This window comes from Carcharodon carcharias, chromosome 5 (genome assembly GCF_017639515.1).
Source record: "Carcharodon carcharias isolate sCarCar2 chromosome 5, sCarCar2.pri, whole genome shotgun sequence".
Taxonomy (NCBI): domain Eukaryota; kingdom Metazoa; phylum Chordata; class Chondrichthyes; order Lamniformes; family Lamnidae; genus Carcharodon; species Carcharodon carcharias.
The window spans coordinates 113,403,000-113,424,878 of NC_054471.1; the positions used below are offsets into that span (position 1 = coordinate 113,403,000).

The window sequence follows — 21,879 nt, forward strand, 5'->3', positions numbered from 1 at the left end:
AGGATAGATTCAGAACAGACCTGGAAAAACTCAGCAGGTCTGGCAGCATCGGCGGAGAAGAAAAGAGTTGACGTTTCGAGTCCTCATGAGGACTCGAAACATCAACTCTTTTCTTCTCCACCGATGCTGCCAGATCTGCTGAGTTTTTCCAGGTAATTCTGTTTTTGTTTTGGATTTCCAGCATCCGCAGTTTTTTTGTTTTTATCAGAACAGACCTAGCAGCTCAGAACTGGACATACATGAGGCACTGTGGGCCATCAGAGAATTGTATTCAACCAAAATCTATAACTTCATGGCCCAGCATAATCCTCACTCAATCATTACTATCATGTTAGCAGAAAAACCCAGGTACAATGAGGAGTGCAGGAGAGGATGCACCAGACATACCTAAAAATGAGATGCCAACCTGATGAAGCCACAACACAGGGCTACTTGTATATTAAACAGCAGGGCTAGCATGCAATAGGCACAGTGAACAAACTCACAACCAATAGACCACTTAAAAAGTCTGCCATCCTGCCACATCCAGTCCTGAATGGTGAGGGACAATTAAATAGCTAACAGGAGGAGGCTCCACAAATATCGTCAATGATGGGGTAGCCCAGCACATCACTGCAAAAGACAAGGCTGAAGCATTTGCTACAATCTTCAGCCAGAAGTGCTGAGTGGATGTTCCATCTTGGCCTCCTCCAGAGGTCCCCACCATCACAGATGCCAGTCTTCAGCCAATTCGATTCACTCCATGTGATATCAAAAAAACGGCTGAAGGTATTGTATGCTGCAAAGGCTTTGGGCCTGACAAAATCTCGGCACTAATACTGAAAATTTGTGCTCCAAAACTAGCTGCACTCTTAGCCAAGTTGTTCCAGTACAGCTACAACATTGGCATCTACCCGGCTATGTGGAAAATTGCCCAGGAATATCCTGTACACATAAAGCAGAACTAACGCAGTCTGGCCAACTACCACCCCATCAGTCGACTCTTGATCATCAGCAAAATGATGGACAATGACATCTACGTTGCTATAAAGCAGCAATTACAACCTGTTCGCCAATGCTCAATTTGGTTTTTGCCAGGACCACTCAGCTCCAGACCTCATTACAACCTTGGTCCAAACATGGACAAAAGAGCTTAACTCCAGAGGTAAGGTGATAGTAACTGCCCTTGACATCAAGGCAACATTTGACTGAGTGTGAGATCGAGGAGCCCCATTGAAGTCAATGGGAATTGGGGAAAACTCTCCACTGGTTGGAGTCATACCTTGCCCAAAGGAAGGTGGTTGTAGTTGTTGGTGGACAATTGTCTCAGCCCCAGGACATCACTGCAGGAGTTCCTCAGGGTAGTGTCCTAGGCCCAACCATTTATGCTGCTTCATCAATGACTTTCCTTCTGCCATAATATCCAAAGTGGGGATGCTCGCTGATGATTGCACAATGTTCAGTACCATTAGCGACTCCTCAGATAATGAAGCAATCTGTGTCCATATGCAGCAAGACCTGGACAACATTCAGGCTTGGGCTGATAAGTGCCAAGTAACATTTGCGCCACACAAGTGCCCGGCCACAACCATCTCCAACAAGACAGAATCTAACCATAGCCCCTTGACATTCAACAGAATTCCCATAATTGAATTCCCCACTATCAACATCTTGAGGATAACCATTGACCGTTGATCAGAAACTTAAATGGATCAGCCATGTACTTTGGTTACAAGAGCAGGTGAGAGGTTGGAAATTTTGTGACAAGTAACTCACCTCCTGACTTCCCAAAGTCATTTGACAATCTACAAGGCACAAGTCAGGAGTATGATTGAATACTGCCCACTTGCCTGGGTGACTGTGGTTCCAACACACTCAAGAAGCTCAACACCATCCAGGACAAAGCAGCCCACTTCATTGGCACCCCATCCACCACCAACGCACAGCAGCAGCATTTACAAGATGCCCTGCAGCAACTTATCAAGCCTCCTTCAACAGCACTTTCCAAACCTGCAACCTCTATCATCTAGAAGGACAAGGGCAACAGACTCATGGGCACAACACCACCCATAAGTTTCTCTCCCTTCATTAAAAACTCTATCACATATTCACAATCATTCACACATCCTTGCCATTTTAGCAAATGTCTCATCACAGACAACACATTGGCAAATACTTCCTTGTATGCTTCACCATCCACATACCAGAACCCACTTCAAACCTCCTTTTGCATCTGCATCTGAAAAAAACTCTTCCCAAAGTCACTTGTAATTGTTCTTCAAGTTGCTAGCTATCGAGCCGCTACCCCCACGACTTGCCACAATATTTGTGCAGTTGTTGATTTGCTCAACCATTTCCTCCCCTCCAACTTTGATGTCCTTGTCCCCAGCAAAACATTTGCTTCCTCTGAGGCCTGAACTTTTCCTTCTGAGCCAGGAGCCCAGTCAGGAAAATTCCAGACTCCACAAATCCAACTTGGAGAATAAGTGCTCTGGATGCTCCACGTTTGGTTCCGGTGGGAGAGCGGGGGTGGGGGGTCGTGCATGCTGGAGTCTGGCCCACGACCACCAGGAACAGTGTGGAGGCAGCCACAGGGCTGCCGGGTGCAGAGGTGGGCTGTGTAAAAGGCCTGCTTTGGTCATCCGGTACTTTGTCCCAGCTGTAAAAATAAAACTGCGCTCCAGTCCTCAAGCCTCACATCCCCTCACCACTCCACACACTCCTTAAACCCCATCCATGCCAACTCATGTCACCTCATGCCCCGTCTCATCCCCCATGGTCCCTCATAACTTCCATGCCAACCTATGCCCCTGTACCCAACTTAGTGCCAATTCATGCCAACTCATGCCCCAACCCACCATTTGCTCTGACACCCTCCATGCCAATTCACCCAGTATTAACCATGAGCAGACCTTTGGATCCATGCTGAGTTGAAATAAAGTTGTCTATTGCAGACTTTATTATTTAAAAAAAATACTCTCAATCATAAAAAACAATTCACTACATTTACATACCTTCAACTACATAATCCATTATAAAAACAAACATTTCATTTAAGTGCTTAATCCACTATAAAAGAAACATTTCATTCAATTACTTAAATGATAATAAAAACAAGCATTTGCATTCAATAGCCCCACATCCAAGACTTTATAATCACTTGCAGCTGTAAATCAAATTGTGAACTGACAGGCACACCACTGTGATAATGATAGTTAATGAAATCAGTCATGCAGTACAAATCCTATAATGACAACCCTCAAGTTTATGTTGACAAACTAAGTGAAATAGCAAGCACTGAATTTTCAACTGCAGAATGTTTCTTTTTTAAACATTTAAAGGCCAAGAGATTTAAATGTCATGAACAGCTTGACAGTTTCAATTAAGTTGACAGTTCCAATGAATTTATCCATTTTGTTACACACATCCATGTCTAATTTTAACAATCCCAGAGGGAACCTGACCTCTCCCATAGGTGTCCCTGGACCTATAAAAAGGGTACCCTACCACTCCAAAAGGTTACCTTACATCTCCAAATAACTCCAGCAGCTTTAGGCCTTCTGAAAAGCGTAAAGCCCATAAATCGTGTTTTGGATATCCCACTAATGAAAATTGGAGTTGTTTCACATATGCAGCTGTTTCCATGAACCAAAGATGTACAAACTACAACGTGCCCCAGTTCCCCCACTGATGAAAACGTGGGTGCCGGGTTCAAGGGCAGAACTTCCAGAATCAGATCTCTAGTGCCATTTTGGCTGCACTGGAAACCCTCTCCACCTTTAAAAAATTCAGGCCCTAGTCGTTCCCACAGGTGTAGACACCATCTTTATTCCCTCAAGTTAATGGGATGCATATGTTACTATAGCTGGTGTAGAGCTGGATTATTCATCCATTACCAGATCATTCCAGACCCATCAGGTACTTTCAGGCCTCTCTCTCCACTATCACAATTGGTATTACTCTGCAATTATCTCGAAAGCAAAGATAACCCTTGGTTTCTTTTCTCCACTATCAATCATATCCTTTAACCACTCTCCCCTTCCTTATCTACTCTTATCTCCAAAAAGTGGAGATTGAGAGCATTCATTTAGTTGTCTCTGTTGCTTGATCCTTTCGCCACCAAATTAAACCTCCGTCAAGTTCTCCCTGCCTTATCCCTGATCCTGTGTCCTCCTTGAATTTCTCTCCTATCCTTCCTAATTCCTTCTTAATGCTCATTTTGTCCATGATCCCTGCTCCCTTGGCCCCTACTAACCACCCAGTCCCCTTTCCACCAACCAGCTGATGCTGTAAATTGTTCCTTTCCTCGAGACCAAAAGGGCATGTTTGCCTCCCTTCATTTCCAAACTCTTGTCATCATTGCCCTCCTCTAAAACCCACTTTTGATTCCTCTATCTGCAAATGATCAGTCCAGCTTCAACCTTCTCTTCCTGTACAGAGTCCTTAAACATGATGTTACCTTTTAATTCCTTGCCTAACTTTTGCGCAACTCCGTGTTTGAATCTCTTCAATCATGTTCCAGCCACTGGCTCAGCACTGAGCCAATGTCCCAAAAAACATTTGCTATAACTGACTGTGGTTCTTTGGTGCTTTATCCATCCTCGTCCTCCTCAACCTCTCTGCAGCCATTGATATATAATCAACCACACCATGCTCTTCCAATGTGTCTCCTCCATTTTCCAGCTCCTTAGGACTGCCTTTGACTGGTTCCACACTTACCAGTCAATCGTAGCCTGAGCATCTCCAGTGATAACTTCACTTCTCACTCCTGCACCTTTACCTCTACAGTTCTTCCATGGGTCTATCCTAGGCTCCTCCTGTTTCTCAACTTTATGCAGCCCCTCAGCAATATACTTTAAACGCATGGAGTCACCTTCCACGTATACACTAATGACAGTAAACTTTACCTCTCCACTACCTCTCTCAACCCCTCCACTGCCTCTATCTTGTCAAACTGTTTGCCTGGCATCCAGTCCTGGATGAACTGCAATTTCATCCAGTTTAACATTGACAAAACTGCAGCCTGTGCTGGATTTAATCAGTAACCATGGCAGCTAGGCCCGCCTAATCATGGGAGAAGGCCCATGTCAGTCTCCAGCTGTGGAAAAATTCCCCGATTCAGTGAGAGGGCAGAAGGGGCTGATGTGGAATTCCCGGCTGCCGGCACTGGGATGACAGTTAGACTCATTAATATTAACACCAATTATCCCTGAGCCCACCTCAATTTAGTGGTGGCTCAGGAATTAAATAAGAACCACATAGCTTTCCCACACTGCCTGAAGGTCGTCCAGCAAACCTTGTCGGGTTTGCCAGTGGCCTTCTGGATAGGGGTTCCTCATTATCAGGCACTGGGTGCCTGATTAAGGAGCCTGACATTGGGCACGGGGGTGGTCACTGAAAGCCACTTCTACCCTTGCCTACAACCCCTTCCCCCACTTCTGCAACCCCCATCCCACAATCCCTATCCCATCTCATTAGCTTTACCCTGGGGTCCCTTGGCGATCCTTGGGTGCATTACCGACAACAGCTACTGTGCCCTATATGGTGCTGCTTGCAGTGATGAGCTACTGGCTTCTGATTGGCCAGAAGCTCTCAGTGGTTGGGACTTTTGCCCTTGGGGTCTTGAATCCCATCAACCACTTAAAGGCACTTAATTCCATTGGGCCTCTGCAGTGGAACTGATGAGTGTTCCTTGCCAGTTCTCTGACCATTGGGTGAGCCCCCACCTCCCTCGGGAGAATTAATTATTGTCCATTGTCTTTGGCCCTACAAACACTGTACTCTGGGTCTATCCCCTTCCATTGTTACTGTCTCTAGTTGAAGCAGAGTGTTCACAACCTCATACTCAGCTGTGATTCAATGTGTAACCCTCTTGCCTCCAAGTCAGAAGATTGTGGGTTCAAGTCTCAGTCCAGGATTTGAGCACAAAAATCTAAACTGACAATCCAGCATTGTACTGAAGAAGCAGATGGAATGTTAAACCAAGGCCCCAACTGCCCTTTCAGGTGGAAGTAAAAGATTCCAAGGCACTATTTTGAGAAAGAGCAGGGCAGTTATCCCTCCAATCCTGACCAATATTTATTCCTCAATCAAAATTGCAGGAACAGATTATCTGATCATTCTCATATTGCTGATTATGGGAGGTCACTGTGCACAAACTGGGTTGGCTGTGTTTCCCTACATTACAAAAATGACTACACTTCAAAAGTACAAATTGGCTGTAAAGCACTTTGGGATGTCTTGAAGTCATGAAAGATGCTATATAAATGCAACTATTTTCTTTTGTAATGGGGCTAAGACCTCATACTCTATATTTTTATAAAAGATATATACATTTTTATTAAAATATAGGGCAGAATTTTACATCTTGCGGGCAGGCACGCGCCTGACCCGATCAAGTGTAAAACTGCATGATATTTCGCTCGGTGGGCATGTGCAAAAGTCAGAAGTGCACCCACTGACAATTAAGGGGGCAACTAAGTGTACTAATGGCGCAATTGTCTCCAATTCTTCGTGGTCCATCAACCTTATGGTTGGCGAATCGCAAGGCAAAGTTTGCATTTTCCATCAAACCTTATCCAAGGGCAGGATGAGGTTTCTATTATTAAATAAAATAAAAATCTGCCGTCAGCATTTTTATCATCTATATGTTCAGGTGCCTGATTGTGATGCTTGGACATTTTTTCCTGATTTTCAAAACTTTATTTCATGGTTTTCGGGTCTGTAGCTCCCTGAAGCAACTTTCTGCTTTCAGGGAGCTTTCTCTCAGAGCTTGCCCGCCCTCTTCCTGCCACCACCCTGGCAGTGTTGAGCTTTTCAGCACGCGCTCAGCCAGCCAGTATGAAATTACGCTTAGGGGCCGATCACGGTTGGCGGTCAGTTTCCCGACCACTCCCAGGCCCATCAATCGCACCCACCCACCAAGCTGAAAATTCAGGCCATAGAGTGTGAGGTCTTAGCCCTGTTACAAAAGAAAAGATTTGTGTGTGTATATAATATATAAATATTCTCATAGGTAATTTCTAGTAGTTTTAAAACTGGACAATGACCTTTTAAAATGGCAGAAGCTATGTCTGTCCATGACCCTAAACAAAGGAGCTATCAGGGCAGTACCGCAGAGGTTTGCACCTCATCATCTCTGAAGGGATGCTAATGATCAAAAATTCAAAAGGAATTATACAAAGGCCATCTACATTTCATAAGCCAGGCTTGGCCAATCGGAGCCCATTTGTCTGCTAGGACAAAGGACCCTGAAATCTCCCATTCAAGAGTTAATGGTTGGAACATTAACAACCTTAGGGTCCCAGACAAAGGGATCCACATCCTTTGTCAAAACCAAAGTGGAGAGTGGAATTATAATAATATTGCCTTACAAAGCTGCAAAGCTCAGTCTGCCATCTTTCCATCTACGAAGTAATAGCAGTCAGAAAAGGGGCTCTGTCCAGGTTTGAATGCCTGGCACCATCAACATTGTTTTGACTGGAACCTATGTACCATTGCCCATAAGACTGATTCATCTCTGCATGCCTATCTCATCATGAAGTCATCTCTACTAGAAAAGTGAATTATCCAGCATCAGTTCAGCCTACTGATCCCTGTGAAGGAATGCATCATTAGACTTTGATTCTGGATTCAGGAAACGCATGAAACAATAATTATTTTCTCTGTAGTCTTTGCCATGTAAACCTATCTTTCTCTACCCCTGTTTTTTATTGTTTGAGTGAAAAGAAGGCAACATTGCTACACTCCTCCTGCGTTTGAGTGTGTGCAAATAAACTGACCCTCTGAGTTCATTCTATCACAAATTTGCCATGGGGTTATTAATAGAAATTGGATTGCACTGAAACCGAGGGGTTGGGAAATACGGCACCGCTTATAAAGGGGGAAGCAAATCAAAACATCTTTCTGTTTACAAATGGATGGTGAGGGGAAAAGTCAGGGCTGTTTCCATAACATTTTACTTTCTCCTATTTTCTATTCATCCTGAATTTCCCAAGCTGAATTTCTGACCCCATATCCTGTTCATCACATGGACCATCTATTTCCACCATGTTATATCACTAGTCTCTGTCCACAACCCCCTTCTGCCACCCTCCACCGCCAGCCCCCCCACCCCCGCCTCAGCAAATCTATTGTTAAAACCCTGACCTGTGCCTTCATCCTCTCCAATCACAACAGTTCAAATGCTCCTGGTCAACCTCCCTACCTCCACCCTCCATAACTCTCTTCTCATACAAAACTCTACTGCACATATGTTATCCCATGTTGCTCACTCCACCGCAACATGCATTTGTGTAGCATCTTTAATGGAGTAAAACATCTCAAGGGGCTTCACTTTAATGTAAGCAGACAAAATTGCCTTGCTGAGCTACATTGGCAATCGTACCCTCAAAGTTTAAATCCTCTCATTGCCTTGCCTCAACCTATCTCAGTAAATTCCTCCAGTCCCATACCCATCTCCTCAGAACTTTGTGTCCCTCCAAATCTGACCTTGTGTCCCTACTTTGTCCCTCCAGTAGCAAATATGAGCCAGTTAGTACCTATACTCTCCTCTGCTCCCTGTCCTCTTTTAGACCCTTCTTAAACTTACATCTTTGACTAAGTTTTTAGTCACTGATACTAATTTTCTCTTCTTTAGCTGATTGTGCATCTGTCAAGTTCTTTGGGGCATATTTCTAAATCAGAAGCTTTATAAATGCAAGTTGTTGTTGAGTTATAGGTTTTTCACACTTATTAAATAAACCTATAACATTTATCAATATCTATGATAATACCACACATGATTGTCTTTATTATATAATATTTTTTCATATTACATATTTGGCATTATTTTGTGTGTGTGTGTGTGTATGTGTGTACATGTAAGAACAGTTCCCTATTTCCATGTTAACAGATCTGTGAAGAAAGCAATGTATAATGAGCAGCAGAAAGAATTATTATCAGTAAGGGAATCAACCAGTGATCTTGAAATAACATTAGTTAAAACAACTCACTTTCAACTAGTTATAAGTAGAATTTTGGATAAGTGTTACAAATAATTAAAATATAATACTTTGGTATCTAATCTTTGCAATTATATAATGACTTTAATGTCGAAAACATCCCAAGTTCGTAATTTGGCTCCACATTGTGAAAATAACCTGGATAGTTTAGAAGAAAAATAAGAAACAACACATGTGACCAAATGAAGAATTATGAAATAGTTTTTCATGTCCTTAAAAATCTCCATAATTTTAATTAACATAAATGACTTGCTAAGTTTGAAGGAGCCTTATATTAACCATTTGCTAAATTGCAAAATTAAAACCAAATTACATGTATATCAATCAGCTAAGAGTAAGTTATCCTGCAAATTTTGTTACTGGGTTTGAAGTCAAAGCCAACTTGGTACTATGCTTGTAGAATTCTCAAACACTGAACTTGTTCATTTCAAAGGCTTGTTCCTTTAACACAGGCACTGCAGCAGTGAGTGAATGGAACAGTCAGTGCAGACTGAGGTAATACATTAACTTAAAACTTGCTTAGAGCTCCACCATCAATCCCTGTTTATAAACCAATTATGGATTTGAATTCTAATTAATTTTAAAATCCTTCACTTCTATATATCTTAAACAATCTATCCCTAATGGAATCATTAAATCATTAAGGCAGCTTTGAGACCTCGATGCAAGTAATTATTGTTGGTAATGTCACATATGGTAAGGTCGACACTTTGTGCCAAGTGCAAGCTGTTGTGCTTGACAGTAATTATTACATTTGTATCTCTACTGATTCAGCCAACTGGTGCTATTAAGTACCAAATCTGAATTATTTATTCTTACATTGTCATCAACAGTTTATTTGACAGGACACAATTTTCATGGAAAATATTTGCTAAATGTTCACTGGTTTACAAACATACAATGTATTAAAAATACTAAAAAAAATAGTAACAAAAAGGCTACAGGGTCCTGTACCACCAACCTTGCAAATAAAAATAAAGCACTTTTTCATCAAATGAAAAATCAACAAATGCAGAATAAGTTATCATTCTCTGTCTATATAGCAACATAGGCTACACTTCAAAAAGTAATTCACTAGGTTTGAAACACTTTGAGACACTTGAATATGTGATAAGGGTGCTCTAAAGATAACTTCTTTAGATGCAAGTGTGAAACCATATTTTACTCATTCTTACTTTGCTAAAATTAGTAGACACGCAAAAATATACTCCATTGTGGGAAGGAGTTTTCTGATTCTAAATGCATTCACAAAGAGCAGTTAAGATTTTGCACATATCAACTGGAGCAATTCGGCTTATCTAGTTTTTTATAGTAATTTTTTTTAATGATATTTAACCTTCCATTGAAGAACACTCATGGCCATGTTAGTTGTTTGTTTCTTTCCTTTCAGGTCTTTCCCCAGGCCACGGCAACTAAGTGGGCAGGTTATATAGCCTCCTGCTACAGCACAGCAATTGTCACTCTTAAGTTACTGTTATAAAGCAAAAGTTATCCAAAACCAGTAGGGAATTTTAATTGCCCTTCCTCTGCAGGAAAACAAGCACCCTCTTTCCAATGCTACCCTGCACAGCACTCAAGAAAGAAGAACTGAGTAGCATCATAGATTAGACCGGTTTCCTCTTGTTTGGGGGTGCCATAAATTGTTTCAACACCCACAGCTTAAAAATTACTTGGCTTTTGAAAAGATTGTACTGACCTTGAAGCTCCTGATTTAAGTGCAGTTTTTTATATTCTCAAAACCATCATTAACATTATGTAGGTACATAACTGATTTCAAATACCAATTAATTGATTTAAAACGATAATAGGGACACTACTTTTATCGATAGAAAGAAGTGAAGCTACAAAAGTCTAAGGTAACTTACGTAAAGAATGTAAATAATATGTGTGTACTTTTTCCTATGGATGGAATGGAGCACTGCTAGACTGGGTTAGGAAGGGTGTTGAAAAATTTCACTTCACACACTGGTCCTAATTCCGGGTTCGAGTTGCATAACAGCTTTATCAAGTCATGCAGTAGCAATGACAAGAACATTCACTTGATTCAGATGGACCAGTAACACTTGAGACTATGAGAATAAGATGTCCGTATTCAGACTGATGGGTTTAGCTAGGGAACTTTTAATGTGTCAAGTAGTGAGCCTTTGTATTCTCAAGTAGCAAAAATGTTTGGCACTTAGTTTCTTGTCAGGAATAAAGAAATGTAGAATCATTATAATATTATTAAATAAGACTATGGGAAACAACCTGACAGTAGCTAGATATACTAAAAGCAGAAATACTTCTTTAGATACATGAGGATTAATGTTTTCACCTCTGTGCACATTTCTTCATTCCAACAGAAAGAGCAAAAAAGCCAATGTATTTCCTCATGATCACCACTCTTCGATAAAAACCTCTTCACATGGGCAATGTCTTAAAAACAATTTGACACACTTTCAAGTAAACAAGTGTTATGGTCAGTGCCATGATACACCATCACATTGTTAAATCTCATATTGATGTACAAGAACAGATAGATAAATATAAAAACAATGTTTGACACAGGTTTGTGCTACAGGATATAGAGTAGATTTTACTAAATAAACAAAAGTTAATTTATAGCATCTATATTTTAATTTTAAGAGTTACAAAATAATTGTTGGTCTCAACAATATTTGTATTATGATATACTCTGCAAGAAACAAAAACTTCCAAGATAGAAATTTAAGACATTCATCAACATTGACATAAAGATCTTGGTGTTAAAGGGCTGGATTTCACAAACCCCTGCTGGTGCTTTGAAGGTGGTGATGGTGGGGGAACATGAAAAATCTAGTGGGTGGCCTTCCCATCGGCCTATCCACCTGCCCTCGACCTGTCTGAAATTTTGCAGCAGGGGCAGGGGAGACATCAGGTGACCCACCTGCTCTTGAACATATTGATGGCTACTTAAGGGCCTCATCCCACCCCTGTCAGTATATTACCCATGGCAGGGGAGGCCCATGCCATATGGGAAGCCCAGCAGCTTTAACTGTGCAGGCTGGTGTCAGGAAAATTGGGGTGAACTCCTTTGAGGGGGTCCCCTGAATGCATTGATGGCACCCCTCCCCCTCAAGGTTATCCCCTCAATTAAGCCTCTTCCACCTCCACCCCCCCCTTTCCCCCGCCACACACCCCCCCCCCCCCCCCATACCCCTCCCCCCTCACTTCCCTCATCAAGACCCCTGACCCTGGACTTACCTGGGCTCCTCAGTGTGTTGGGACTTCCTGTAGCCCCGGCAGTGCCCAACACTCCCGGCTGGCACAGCTGGGACTACAAAGCTGACAGCTATCCGATTGGCTGGCAGCTCTCTAAGGCAGACTTCCTACCAAAATAGGGTAGAAGTCTCCCCTTAAAGCAATTAACACTGATTCCCGCCACCAACCTTTTAGCTGGGATGTGGGAGCAGAGATCGTGGAACCCTGTAAAATCCAGCCGAAAATTTCTTTGGAAAAATATTCCCCCCATTGGGGATGGGGGTTGGGGAGGAGTGTGGGAGTGGGTGCAGATGGGCGCACCTCCAATCGGCGCCCTCGATTGGGGGTGTGCCACCATTTTACGTGGACGGACCAATTAAGGCCCGTCCAGTGTGATGTCTGCCAGGAAGTGCTATGTGCTCCCTGTGCAGGTGGGGGGGGGGGGGGGGGGGGGGTGGGTGGGGGTGGGGTGTTCCCTTAGCCGAGAGTGCACTCTTTCGCACATGCACGCGATAGAGCGCACTCATCTCCCTGATGGTAAGTGCTGCCTCAGGGAGATTAGCTCTGATTTAAAACTTTTATTAAACATCTTTTAAAACTTTTCCCTGCCATGTTCCCTCATGTGACACTGTCCATATGTATTATTGAAACCTTTTTTAAAGATTCAAATACCCTCATGAAACTTCATCCCGCCCGTGGATGAGGTTTCATGCTTTTCCCGAAGCCCACTGGTTGGATGGGCAGGTCCATTAACGACCTTAGTTACTTTTTCAATGTCCTCAATATGCCGTCCACAGGTCAGGGGGCATGCAGCTGACTCGGTTGCACCCCCGCCGACCTGAAAATGGAAATGACGCAGGGTGACGTCGGGAGTTCCACCCGACATCATCCCGCGTCCTTTTACGTGTCGGCGAGAGGGCCCCACCCCCACTCACCAACCAGAAGATCCTGCCCCATGTTTCAGACAGAGGCCGTTTTTGTAAACACTCGCATCAAGATTGCAATGACCAGTGTATGTGCTTTCAGTTATTTAAGACTGCACCATCATAATGCTGCAAAATAGAAATAATTGTTCATTGGAACTTGGGCATAATAGTCATATACTAAGTAAAAATAAATGTTACTATATTTTTCAGGTAAAAGTTTTACATTGACAATCACAGTATTCACAAACCCACCCCAAGTGGCCACCTATCACAGAGCTATAAAGGTTACAGTGGATGGACCTAGAGAACCAAGAAGTAAGTGCTACCTTCCTGTGTTCATTACTGATATGATTTGCACTGACAGATAATTACAGTATTTTTGTTTGATTAGATGAGTTGAAATTTGTAAAATTTGTCATGTCAGATCTATAACGAAAAGGTACCTCAACCATGAGAGGATTTCTGGACGTTTCATTCAGAATGCCATAAGTCCTTTGGATTGACATAGGGGTTTAACTTTTAAAATCACAAAAGCTGTTAAATTAAAGTTTGATTATGTGCAATTGTTTCGGGATTTAAGCCAACTATTCCATTGAACTCTTTTAGTAAGTTATGTTCCTGTCCCATCTTAGTGTCAGTGTTTTCAGGTGGGAGATTTAGTGAATAAATTGCTCATCTTTAACCATTTCCAAATCAATGATTGTGCTGGACCTCATTTTAGCTGAGATATTCTGGTCAAGTTCAATTCAATTTTGTATCCAAGGTGTGTGCCAAATAGCGTGTCAAAATGACCTGACTAGAAACTGTCTGATATAACTGTGAATAGTGCTTGAGTATTCACCAATGCTGATGAACAATAGTCAGCAAAAGAAATCTTGAATTACAATGTTGAAACTTCCAAAGGTTTGGTGGTAACATCTCCATATTTGAAGCTTACAGACCAGGATCCCCAATCTGTACTCAGTTATCTGATCTTGGCTACCACAATATCAGAGTGTCATAATTCACTCTCTTGCCCTTTGATTAAACAACTGAAGATTGGTTAACCCTAATTGTGAGTCAGTGTCCATTGCTTGGAGTTTGTGTGTGGATTCTGTATGAGTTTAGGATCAGGATTGCCAGTGACGGTTTCCACATTGACTAGATTGCTGGCACTGATTGTTAACATTAACAAGCAAAATAATGGCAGTTTTGGTAAAGCAACAGAGCCCTCTGCCTCCTTGTTACACACCAATCATAATTATCTTTTAAAAAATGATGTAAGTGTTGACACCTTTCCTTTTTAGCTCATCACAATATATCTGAACAGACAAAATAATTACAATTTTGCCAAATTCTGTATAACTACTGAAACAGCAACCAATCTGACACTTTCTGAAACATCCAATTCCTCAGTAATATAAGAGGAACATTCACTTGATATGTTTAATGGAAAAAAGCCATCTTATTGTTTTCCAATCATTCTCACTTAGAGTTAAGTGACATCACACCTCAGAGCAGGTATCCAAGACAAACTAATTTGCATAATATTTTAATGACCATTTTCACAAGCTATACTTCAAAGGAGCTATTAATCTCATTTAGAAAGTATAATTGGAATGTAAATAATGTTTATACTTGTTGCAGTATGTATCTTAAGCATGTTTTGAAATGGTGTGATGGCCCCCAGCGCTTGACTGTTAAATAACCAAAAATATTCTTATTTTGTTTGTTCACATTCTAAATTCTAAACTTTCGAAATAAACATACTAAAACATCCTTTTATAGAAGCAGAGAATAGTACAGCACAGAAGGAGGCCATTCAGCCCATTGAGTCTGTACTGTCTATTTCAAACAGCAATCCAGTCAACCCAACTTCCCCACTGTTTCTCTGTATTTCTGTGATAGTTTTTCTCCTTCAAGTATTTATCCAATTTCCTTTTGAAAGGTCGTATTAAATCTGCTTGCACTATGCTAATCAGGCAGTGCATTCCAAACGTTAACCACTCGTTGCTTAAAAGTATTTTTCTCATGTCTCCTTAGGTTCTTTAGCCAATCATCTGAACTCTGAATCTTAAATCTGGTTATCAACCCTTCAGTCATTGGAAACAGCTTCACTTTACTTACTCTATCTAAACCTTTCATGATCTTAAATACCTTTATCAAATCTCCTCTTAGCATTCTCTACATTAAAGAGTACAGCCCCATCTTCTCCTGTCTATCCACATAACCTTAATACTTCATCTCTGGGATCCTTCAAATAAAACTTTTCTGTACCCACTCAAAAGCCTTCATGTCTTTCCTAAAGTGTGGTGCCCAGAATTGGCCAAGATATTCCAGCTGTGGCCAAATTAGTATTTTATATAGATTTAGTACAACTTCCTGTCTTTTGTTCTCTATGCTTCTATTTATAAAGCCCAAGATTCCATATGCTTTAATAACTGTCATGTTAAGCTGTCCTGTCATTTTCAAAGATTTGTGTGCAAGGTCCCCCAGATGTCTCAGTTATTTCACTTCTTTTAAAATTGTATCGTTTAGCTTTTATTGTGCCTCCTCATTCTTCTTACCAAAATGTATTCCTTCAGACCTTTCTTTGTTGAATTTCATTCGTCACATGTCTACCCATTCCACAAGCCTTGCTATGTCCTTTTGAAGTCCATTACAATCATCCGCACTGTTTACTGCGGGATAGAGGGAAGAAAGAGTGAAGAAAATAAATTAAGTTAAACAACAGAAGAGGAAGAGGAGAACATGAGAAACAATAAAGGACGATAAAATAAAGAAGATAAGCAAAGTCAGGGAGGAAAAACAATAATCAAAAATACTGAGATACAGAATGACAATAAATAATAAACATTATTGTATAATACAAACAGAACTACATTCTGTGTAGAGACAAGTGAAGAAAGGAAATTCATGGGAGCCATTTCAACTTCTTTGCTGTGGCTCCTTTTAACTTTTTCTCTAGATTTTTCTATGCGAACATCAGCAGAACCCACCAAAACAGACATGTTTCCAGAGGTTTCCTTTTGAGAAGACAAATTTCCCATTACACTATGTAATTTTTTTTCTATTCATTCCTGGGATGTGACCATCGCTGGCTAGGTCAACACTTATTACTCATCCCTAATTGCCCTCAAGAAGGTGGTGGTCTGATGCCTTTATGAATCACTGCAGTCCCAGTGTTGTAGAAACACCACAGTGCTATTAGGAAGGGAGTCCCAGGATTTTGATCAGGCAACAGTGAAAGAATGGTGATATAGTTCCAATTCAGGATGGTGATTGGCTTGGAGGGGAATGTGCGGGTGTTGGTGTTCCCATGCATCTGCTGCACCTGCGCTTTTTGGTGGTAGAGGTTGCAGTGTGGAAGGTGCGTCAATGGACCCTTGGTGAGTTGCTATAGTGCATCTTGTAGATGTCACACTGCTGCCACTGTGCATCAGTGGTGGAGGGAGTGAATGTTTATTGTGGTGGATTGGTGCCAGTCAAGCAGATTGCTTTATCCTGGATGGTGTTAAGCTTCTTGAGTGTTGTTGGAGCGGCACTCATCCAGGCAAGTGGAGAGTATCCTATCAAATTCCTGACTTGTGCCTTGTAAATGGTAGACAGACTTCAGGGAGCCAGGAGGTGGGTTACTCACCACAGAATTCCCAGCCTCTGACCTGTTCTTGTAGCCACAGTATTTAAATGGCTGGTCCAGTTCAGTTTCTGGTCAATGGTAAACCCGTGGGTCTTAATAGTGAGGGATTCAGCTATGGTAATGCCATTGAATGTGAAGGGGAGATGGTTAAATTCTCTCTTGTTGGAGATGGTCATTGCCTGGCACTTGTGTGGCGTGAATGTTACTTCCAACTTATAACCCCAAGCTGAATATTGTCCAGGTCTTTCTGCATTTGGACATGGACTGCTTCAGTATCTGAGCAGTCGCAAATGGTGGTGAACATTGTGCAATCAACAGCAAACATCCCCACTTCTGACCTTATGATGGAGGGAAGTCATTGATGAAACAGTTGAAGATCATTGCGCCTAGGACACTAACACTGAGGAACTCCTGCAGTGATGTCCCAGGACTGAGATGATTGACCTTCAACAACCGTAACCATCTTCCTTTATGCTAGGTATGACTCCAACCAGTGGAGAGTTTTCCACTGATTCCCATTGACTCCAGTTTTGCTTGCGCTCGTTGTTGCCACACTCGGTCAAATGCTGCCTTCATGTCAAGGGCAATCATTTTCACCTCACCTCAGGAGTTCAGCTCTTTTGTCCATGTTTGAACCAAGGCTGTAATGAAGTAAGTGGCCCTGGCGGAACCCAAACTGAGCATCAATGAGCAGGTTATTACTAAGCAAGTGCCATTTGATAGCACTGTTGTCGACATTCTCCATCACTTTGCTGATGATCAAAAGTAGTGGGACGGTGATTGGCGGGGTTGAATTTGTCCTGCTTTATGTGGACAGTACATACCTGGGTACTTTTCCACATTACCTGATAGATGCCAGTATTGTAGCTGTACAGGAACAGCTTGGCTAGGGGCGTGGCTGGTTCTGGAGCAAAAGTCTTCAGTACTATTGCTGGAATATTGTCAGGGTCCATAGCCTTTGTATTATCCAGTGTCTTCAACCATTTCTTGATATCACATGGAGTGAATCAAATTAGCTGAAGACTGGCATCTGTGATGTTGGGGACCTCCAGAGGAAGCTGAGATGGATCATCCACTCAGCACCTTTGGCTGAAGATGGCTGCAATTGCCTTGTCTTTTGCATTGATGTGCTGGGCTCCCCCATCATTGAGGATGGGGATATTTGTGGAGTCTTCTCCTCCAGTGAATTGTTTAATTGTCCACCACCATTCACAACTGGAAGTGGCAGGACAGCAGAGCTTAGATCTGATCCATTGGTTGTGGGATCACTTAGTTCTGTCTATCACTTGCTTCTTATATTGTTTGGCACACAAGTAGTCCTGTGTTTATAACTTCACCAGGTTAACACCTAATTTTTAGACTTGCCTGGTGCTGCTCCTGTCATGCCCTCCTGCACTCTTCACTGAACCAGGGCTGATCCCCTGGCTTGATGGTAATCGTAGAGTGGGGGATATGCTGGGCCATGAGATTACAGACTGTGTTCGAGTACAATTTTGCTGCTGCTGATGGCCCACAGCAACTCATGGATGCTAGACCTGTTTGAAATTTATCCCATTTAGCACGGCAGTAGTGCCACACAACACAATGGAGGGTATCCTCAATGTGAAGATGGGTCTTCATCTCCACAAGGACTGTGCAGTGGTCACTCCTACCAATATTATGATGGCCAGATGGGTCTATCATGGTACTTGTGGTAGGTAGGTTGGTGAAGATGAGGTAAAGTAGGTTTTTCCCTCTTGGCAGTTCCCTCACCAACTGCCACAGACCCAGTCTAGCAACTATGCTCTGTAGGACTTGACCAGCTTGGTCAGTAGTGGTGCTACTGAGCCACTCTTGGTGATGCATTTTGAAGTCCCCCACCCAGAGTGCATTTTGTGCCGTTGCCAACCTCAGTGCTTCCTCCAAGTAGTGCTCAACATGGAGGAGAACTGATTCTTCAGCTAAGGCCAGACAGTGGAGGGTAACCAGCACCAGGTTTCCTTGCCTGTGCCTGACCTGATGCCATGAGACTTCATGGGACCCAGAGTCGATGTTGAGGACTCCCAGGGCAACTTCCACCTGACCATATACCACAGTGCCACCACCTCTGCTCAGCTGGTCATGTTGATGGGACAGGATTTATCCAGGGTGGAGATCGTGGTGTCTGAGGCATAGTCATACGCACACAATCATACCTTATAGACAATGTCAGGCTGTTGTTTGACTAGTCTATGGAACAGCTCTCCCAGTTTTCGGACAATACCCCACATGTTAGTAAGGGGGACTTTGCTGGATTGATAGGGCTGGGTTTCTCATTGTCATTTCCGCTGCTGAGTCGATGCCGGGTGGTCCGTCTGCTTTAATTCCTTTTCGACTTTGTAACAGTTTGATGCAACTGAGTGGGTTGCTAGGCCATTTCAGAGGACAGTTAAGAGTCAACCACATTGCTGTGGGTCTGCAGTTACATGTAGGCCAGACCAGGTAAAGATGGCAGATTTCCTTCCCTAACAACAATTGACAATGGTTTCAAGATCACCATTAGACTAGCTTTTAAACACAGATTGATCTATTTAATTTAAATTCCACCAGTTGCCTTGTTGGGATTTGAATCCATGTCCACAGGGCATTAGCCTAGCCCTCTGGATTACTAGTCTAGCAACATCACCGTTTCGCCACTGGCTCCCCATTTTTGCTTTAAAACTGTTCTTTTCAGAGGAAAACTTTCATTGGTGTAGCCATAAATTTGTCTTCCTCAATGTTACTGCTTTCACCATGAAAGCCTTCAAACAACTTTTATGTTTCCTTTTGTTGTCCATTCAGAAATCTTTCAGTGCTTCTAGATGCTTTATGCAAAACTTTGATACTGGGATATTAAGTCATGGTATAAGTAGTAATTGTCTTATCATGCCAATCACTTGCCATAGACCTGGACAAATGAATAATTGGTATGGGATAAGTAAAATCCAAATAAAGTTATTTTAAAAATAGCTGTCCACAAATATATAAAGCAGAATTTTCTGCTCCTGTTTGTGGCAGGCATCATGGCAGGCAGAGGAGGGTTAGAATTCGGTGGGACGGGCAGAAATTGGTTTCGTGCCAGCTTCAAATCATCCGATGGTGTCCGCGTGAATCCTGCTGGAGGCTGGTTGAACCCAATTTGCATCCCACTAATGGGATGCAAGGTAAGAGCCACTGGAATTGTCCCACAATGCCCAATTTACTGTTACGCTGGTGGGGAAACATGATGATCCAGAACATGCCTAGATCATCGCAATGTGCAAAAGTCGGGACTTACTTTTAGGGCCTTACTTAGATCGCCGGCATCCAAGGAGAAGAAGATGCCTAAGGCCTACAGCCACTGGATCCTAGAGGAACACGTGCATCACATGCTGGGTGGATCCACATGCACATGGCTCTGTCACGAAGCAGCTTTCGAAAGATGAGAGGTCTCTACCCAGCAGCTTCAACTTTGCTGAAGCTTCGGAGCTTCATGCACTTTGCTCATGCTTCAGAGCAGCTTTGTAGCTCCAGGGACTCTGCCTTGGGCTCGCACCATCTTCCAGGGACTTCGCCATGGGCAGATATGGACGAGTGGTGAAGGGGCTATTGGGGGGAGCGGAGAGATAGGTCTAGGTGTGAGTGAGAGAGGAAGGTGTACCGGGAGGGTTGAGGTTGGGGGTAGTGGGGTTGGGAGGGGGCTGAAGGTATTAGGGATGGGTGGGGGGATGAGGTAGGGAGGGCAAAGGTGTTGGGGGGGTGAAGTTGTGGGAGGGGAAGGTGTAAGGAGGGGAGGAACTTGTAAGTGGGTGAACGGAGGGGGGACATTGTAAAAGGGAGGACAGTGCTTGGGGACAGGTTGGAATGTTCAGGTGAATGTGCAACGGCGGGATCTATGGAGACAATGTGAGTATCCTGTGGAGCAAACTCAAGGTGAGCATGGTAGGATAGAATGATGAGTATGCCGGGGGAAGAGGGAGGGTTAGGGCGCATCAGTATTGGTAGAAGGAATGGTGAGGGTGGTTGGTGGGGACACGGAGGCAAACAAGGACCCTGGGAGTAGGAAGGAGGAGGTCGGGAAGGTCAGTGTGGATGGGGGTGGGATTTTCAGGAAGGTGGGGAACATTTACATTCATTGGACGTTTGTGAAGGAGAAGAGTTCAGGCTGTAGGGTAATGTTGGGGAGGGCAAAGGTGATGCCAAGGGGGGTGAATGTGATGGGGGAAAGGTCATGGGCAACTGGGGGAGGGGAAAGGACAGGCGAACTTTTCAAAAACTTATTGACTATCATGTTGTGCAAATCGAAAGTGAACGGAGCTCGTGTTGGACAGGCACAGGTGCTGCATGGGAGTGTGATCAATGGGTGGGCAGAGATGCAGGTCAGCTCAGATGGACAACTGAAAGAGAACCCCAGCAGCAGTATTCAAAATGCTCAGGACAGTGAGATGAGTGTGATGAAGGAAGGCTCAGTGTGCATGGGAGAGTGCTTGCACGAGGCTCCAAAAGGCCCTGCCACATACACAATTCTCCCTCCAGATTCACTCCTGGTCCAGCTAAATGCAGCTAAACTGCTAGTGAGGGTGTGGGGGAGGATTCGGGGAGCACTCGTGAAGCCTGTAAATGAAGCTGAAAGATAACATTACATATTATTCAGTATAAGTGAATATATTTTCAGGTTATAAAGTAACAAAATATGTTCACCTGTGCAACCACTTGTGAGACAAGTTGCTTAACTTTTCTAGGCCTACCACTTCTTCTAGGTGAAGCCCTGACATCTGCAGCAGGCGTGGAGGCAGCCTGTGCAATGGTTTGGGGTGCATCCTCTGGAGAGCTGAGGCCTTGGGGGCCCCGGCTTGCTTTGGCTGTCTCCTATGGGCCGGCTGCTCCCAGTACAGTGACAGATGATGAGGTTGAGGGGGTCACAGGCAAAGGGGACTCGGAGGGAGAGGACAACCTCTGAGATTCCTGAGTGGATTACCCAGGGATGTCCAGCTGCTGCTCCTCCTCCCTTTGGTGCCCGCGGGCCTCGGTCTGACTCCTTGAGGGGAAGGACCACCTGGAGGGATGTCGAGGTGCCCCATTTTCCTCTCGTGTTGCCACTGCAGGAACTCACCCATGGCTCCTGCGATGGAGTGCAGGTCTGCACACATTGCCACGG

At 43.3% G+C, this 21,879-nt stretch overlaps 1 protein-coding gene across 5 annotated transcripts in view; it reads left to right on the forward strand.

Annotated features, from left to right (window-relative positions):
• Window positions 1-21,879, forward strand: part of runx2a (RUNX family transcription factor 2a) — a 203,906-nt gene that overhangs the window by 82,693 nt on the left and 99,334 nt on the right. For all 5 annotated transcript variants that reach the window (XM_041188847.1, XM_041188850.1, XM_041188851.1 and 2 more), the window contains one exon: window positions 13,337-13,441. In XM_041188847.1, coding sequence (XP_041044781.1) covers window positions 13,337-13,441 — 105 coding nt within the window. The remainder of the gene's footprint in view (window positions 1-13,336; window positions 13,442-21,879) is intronic.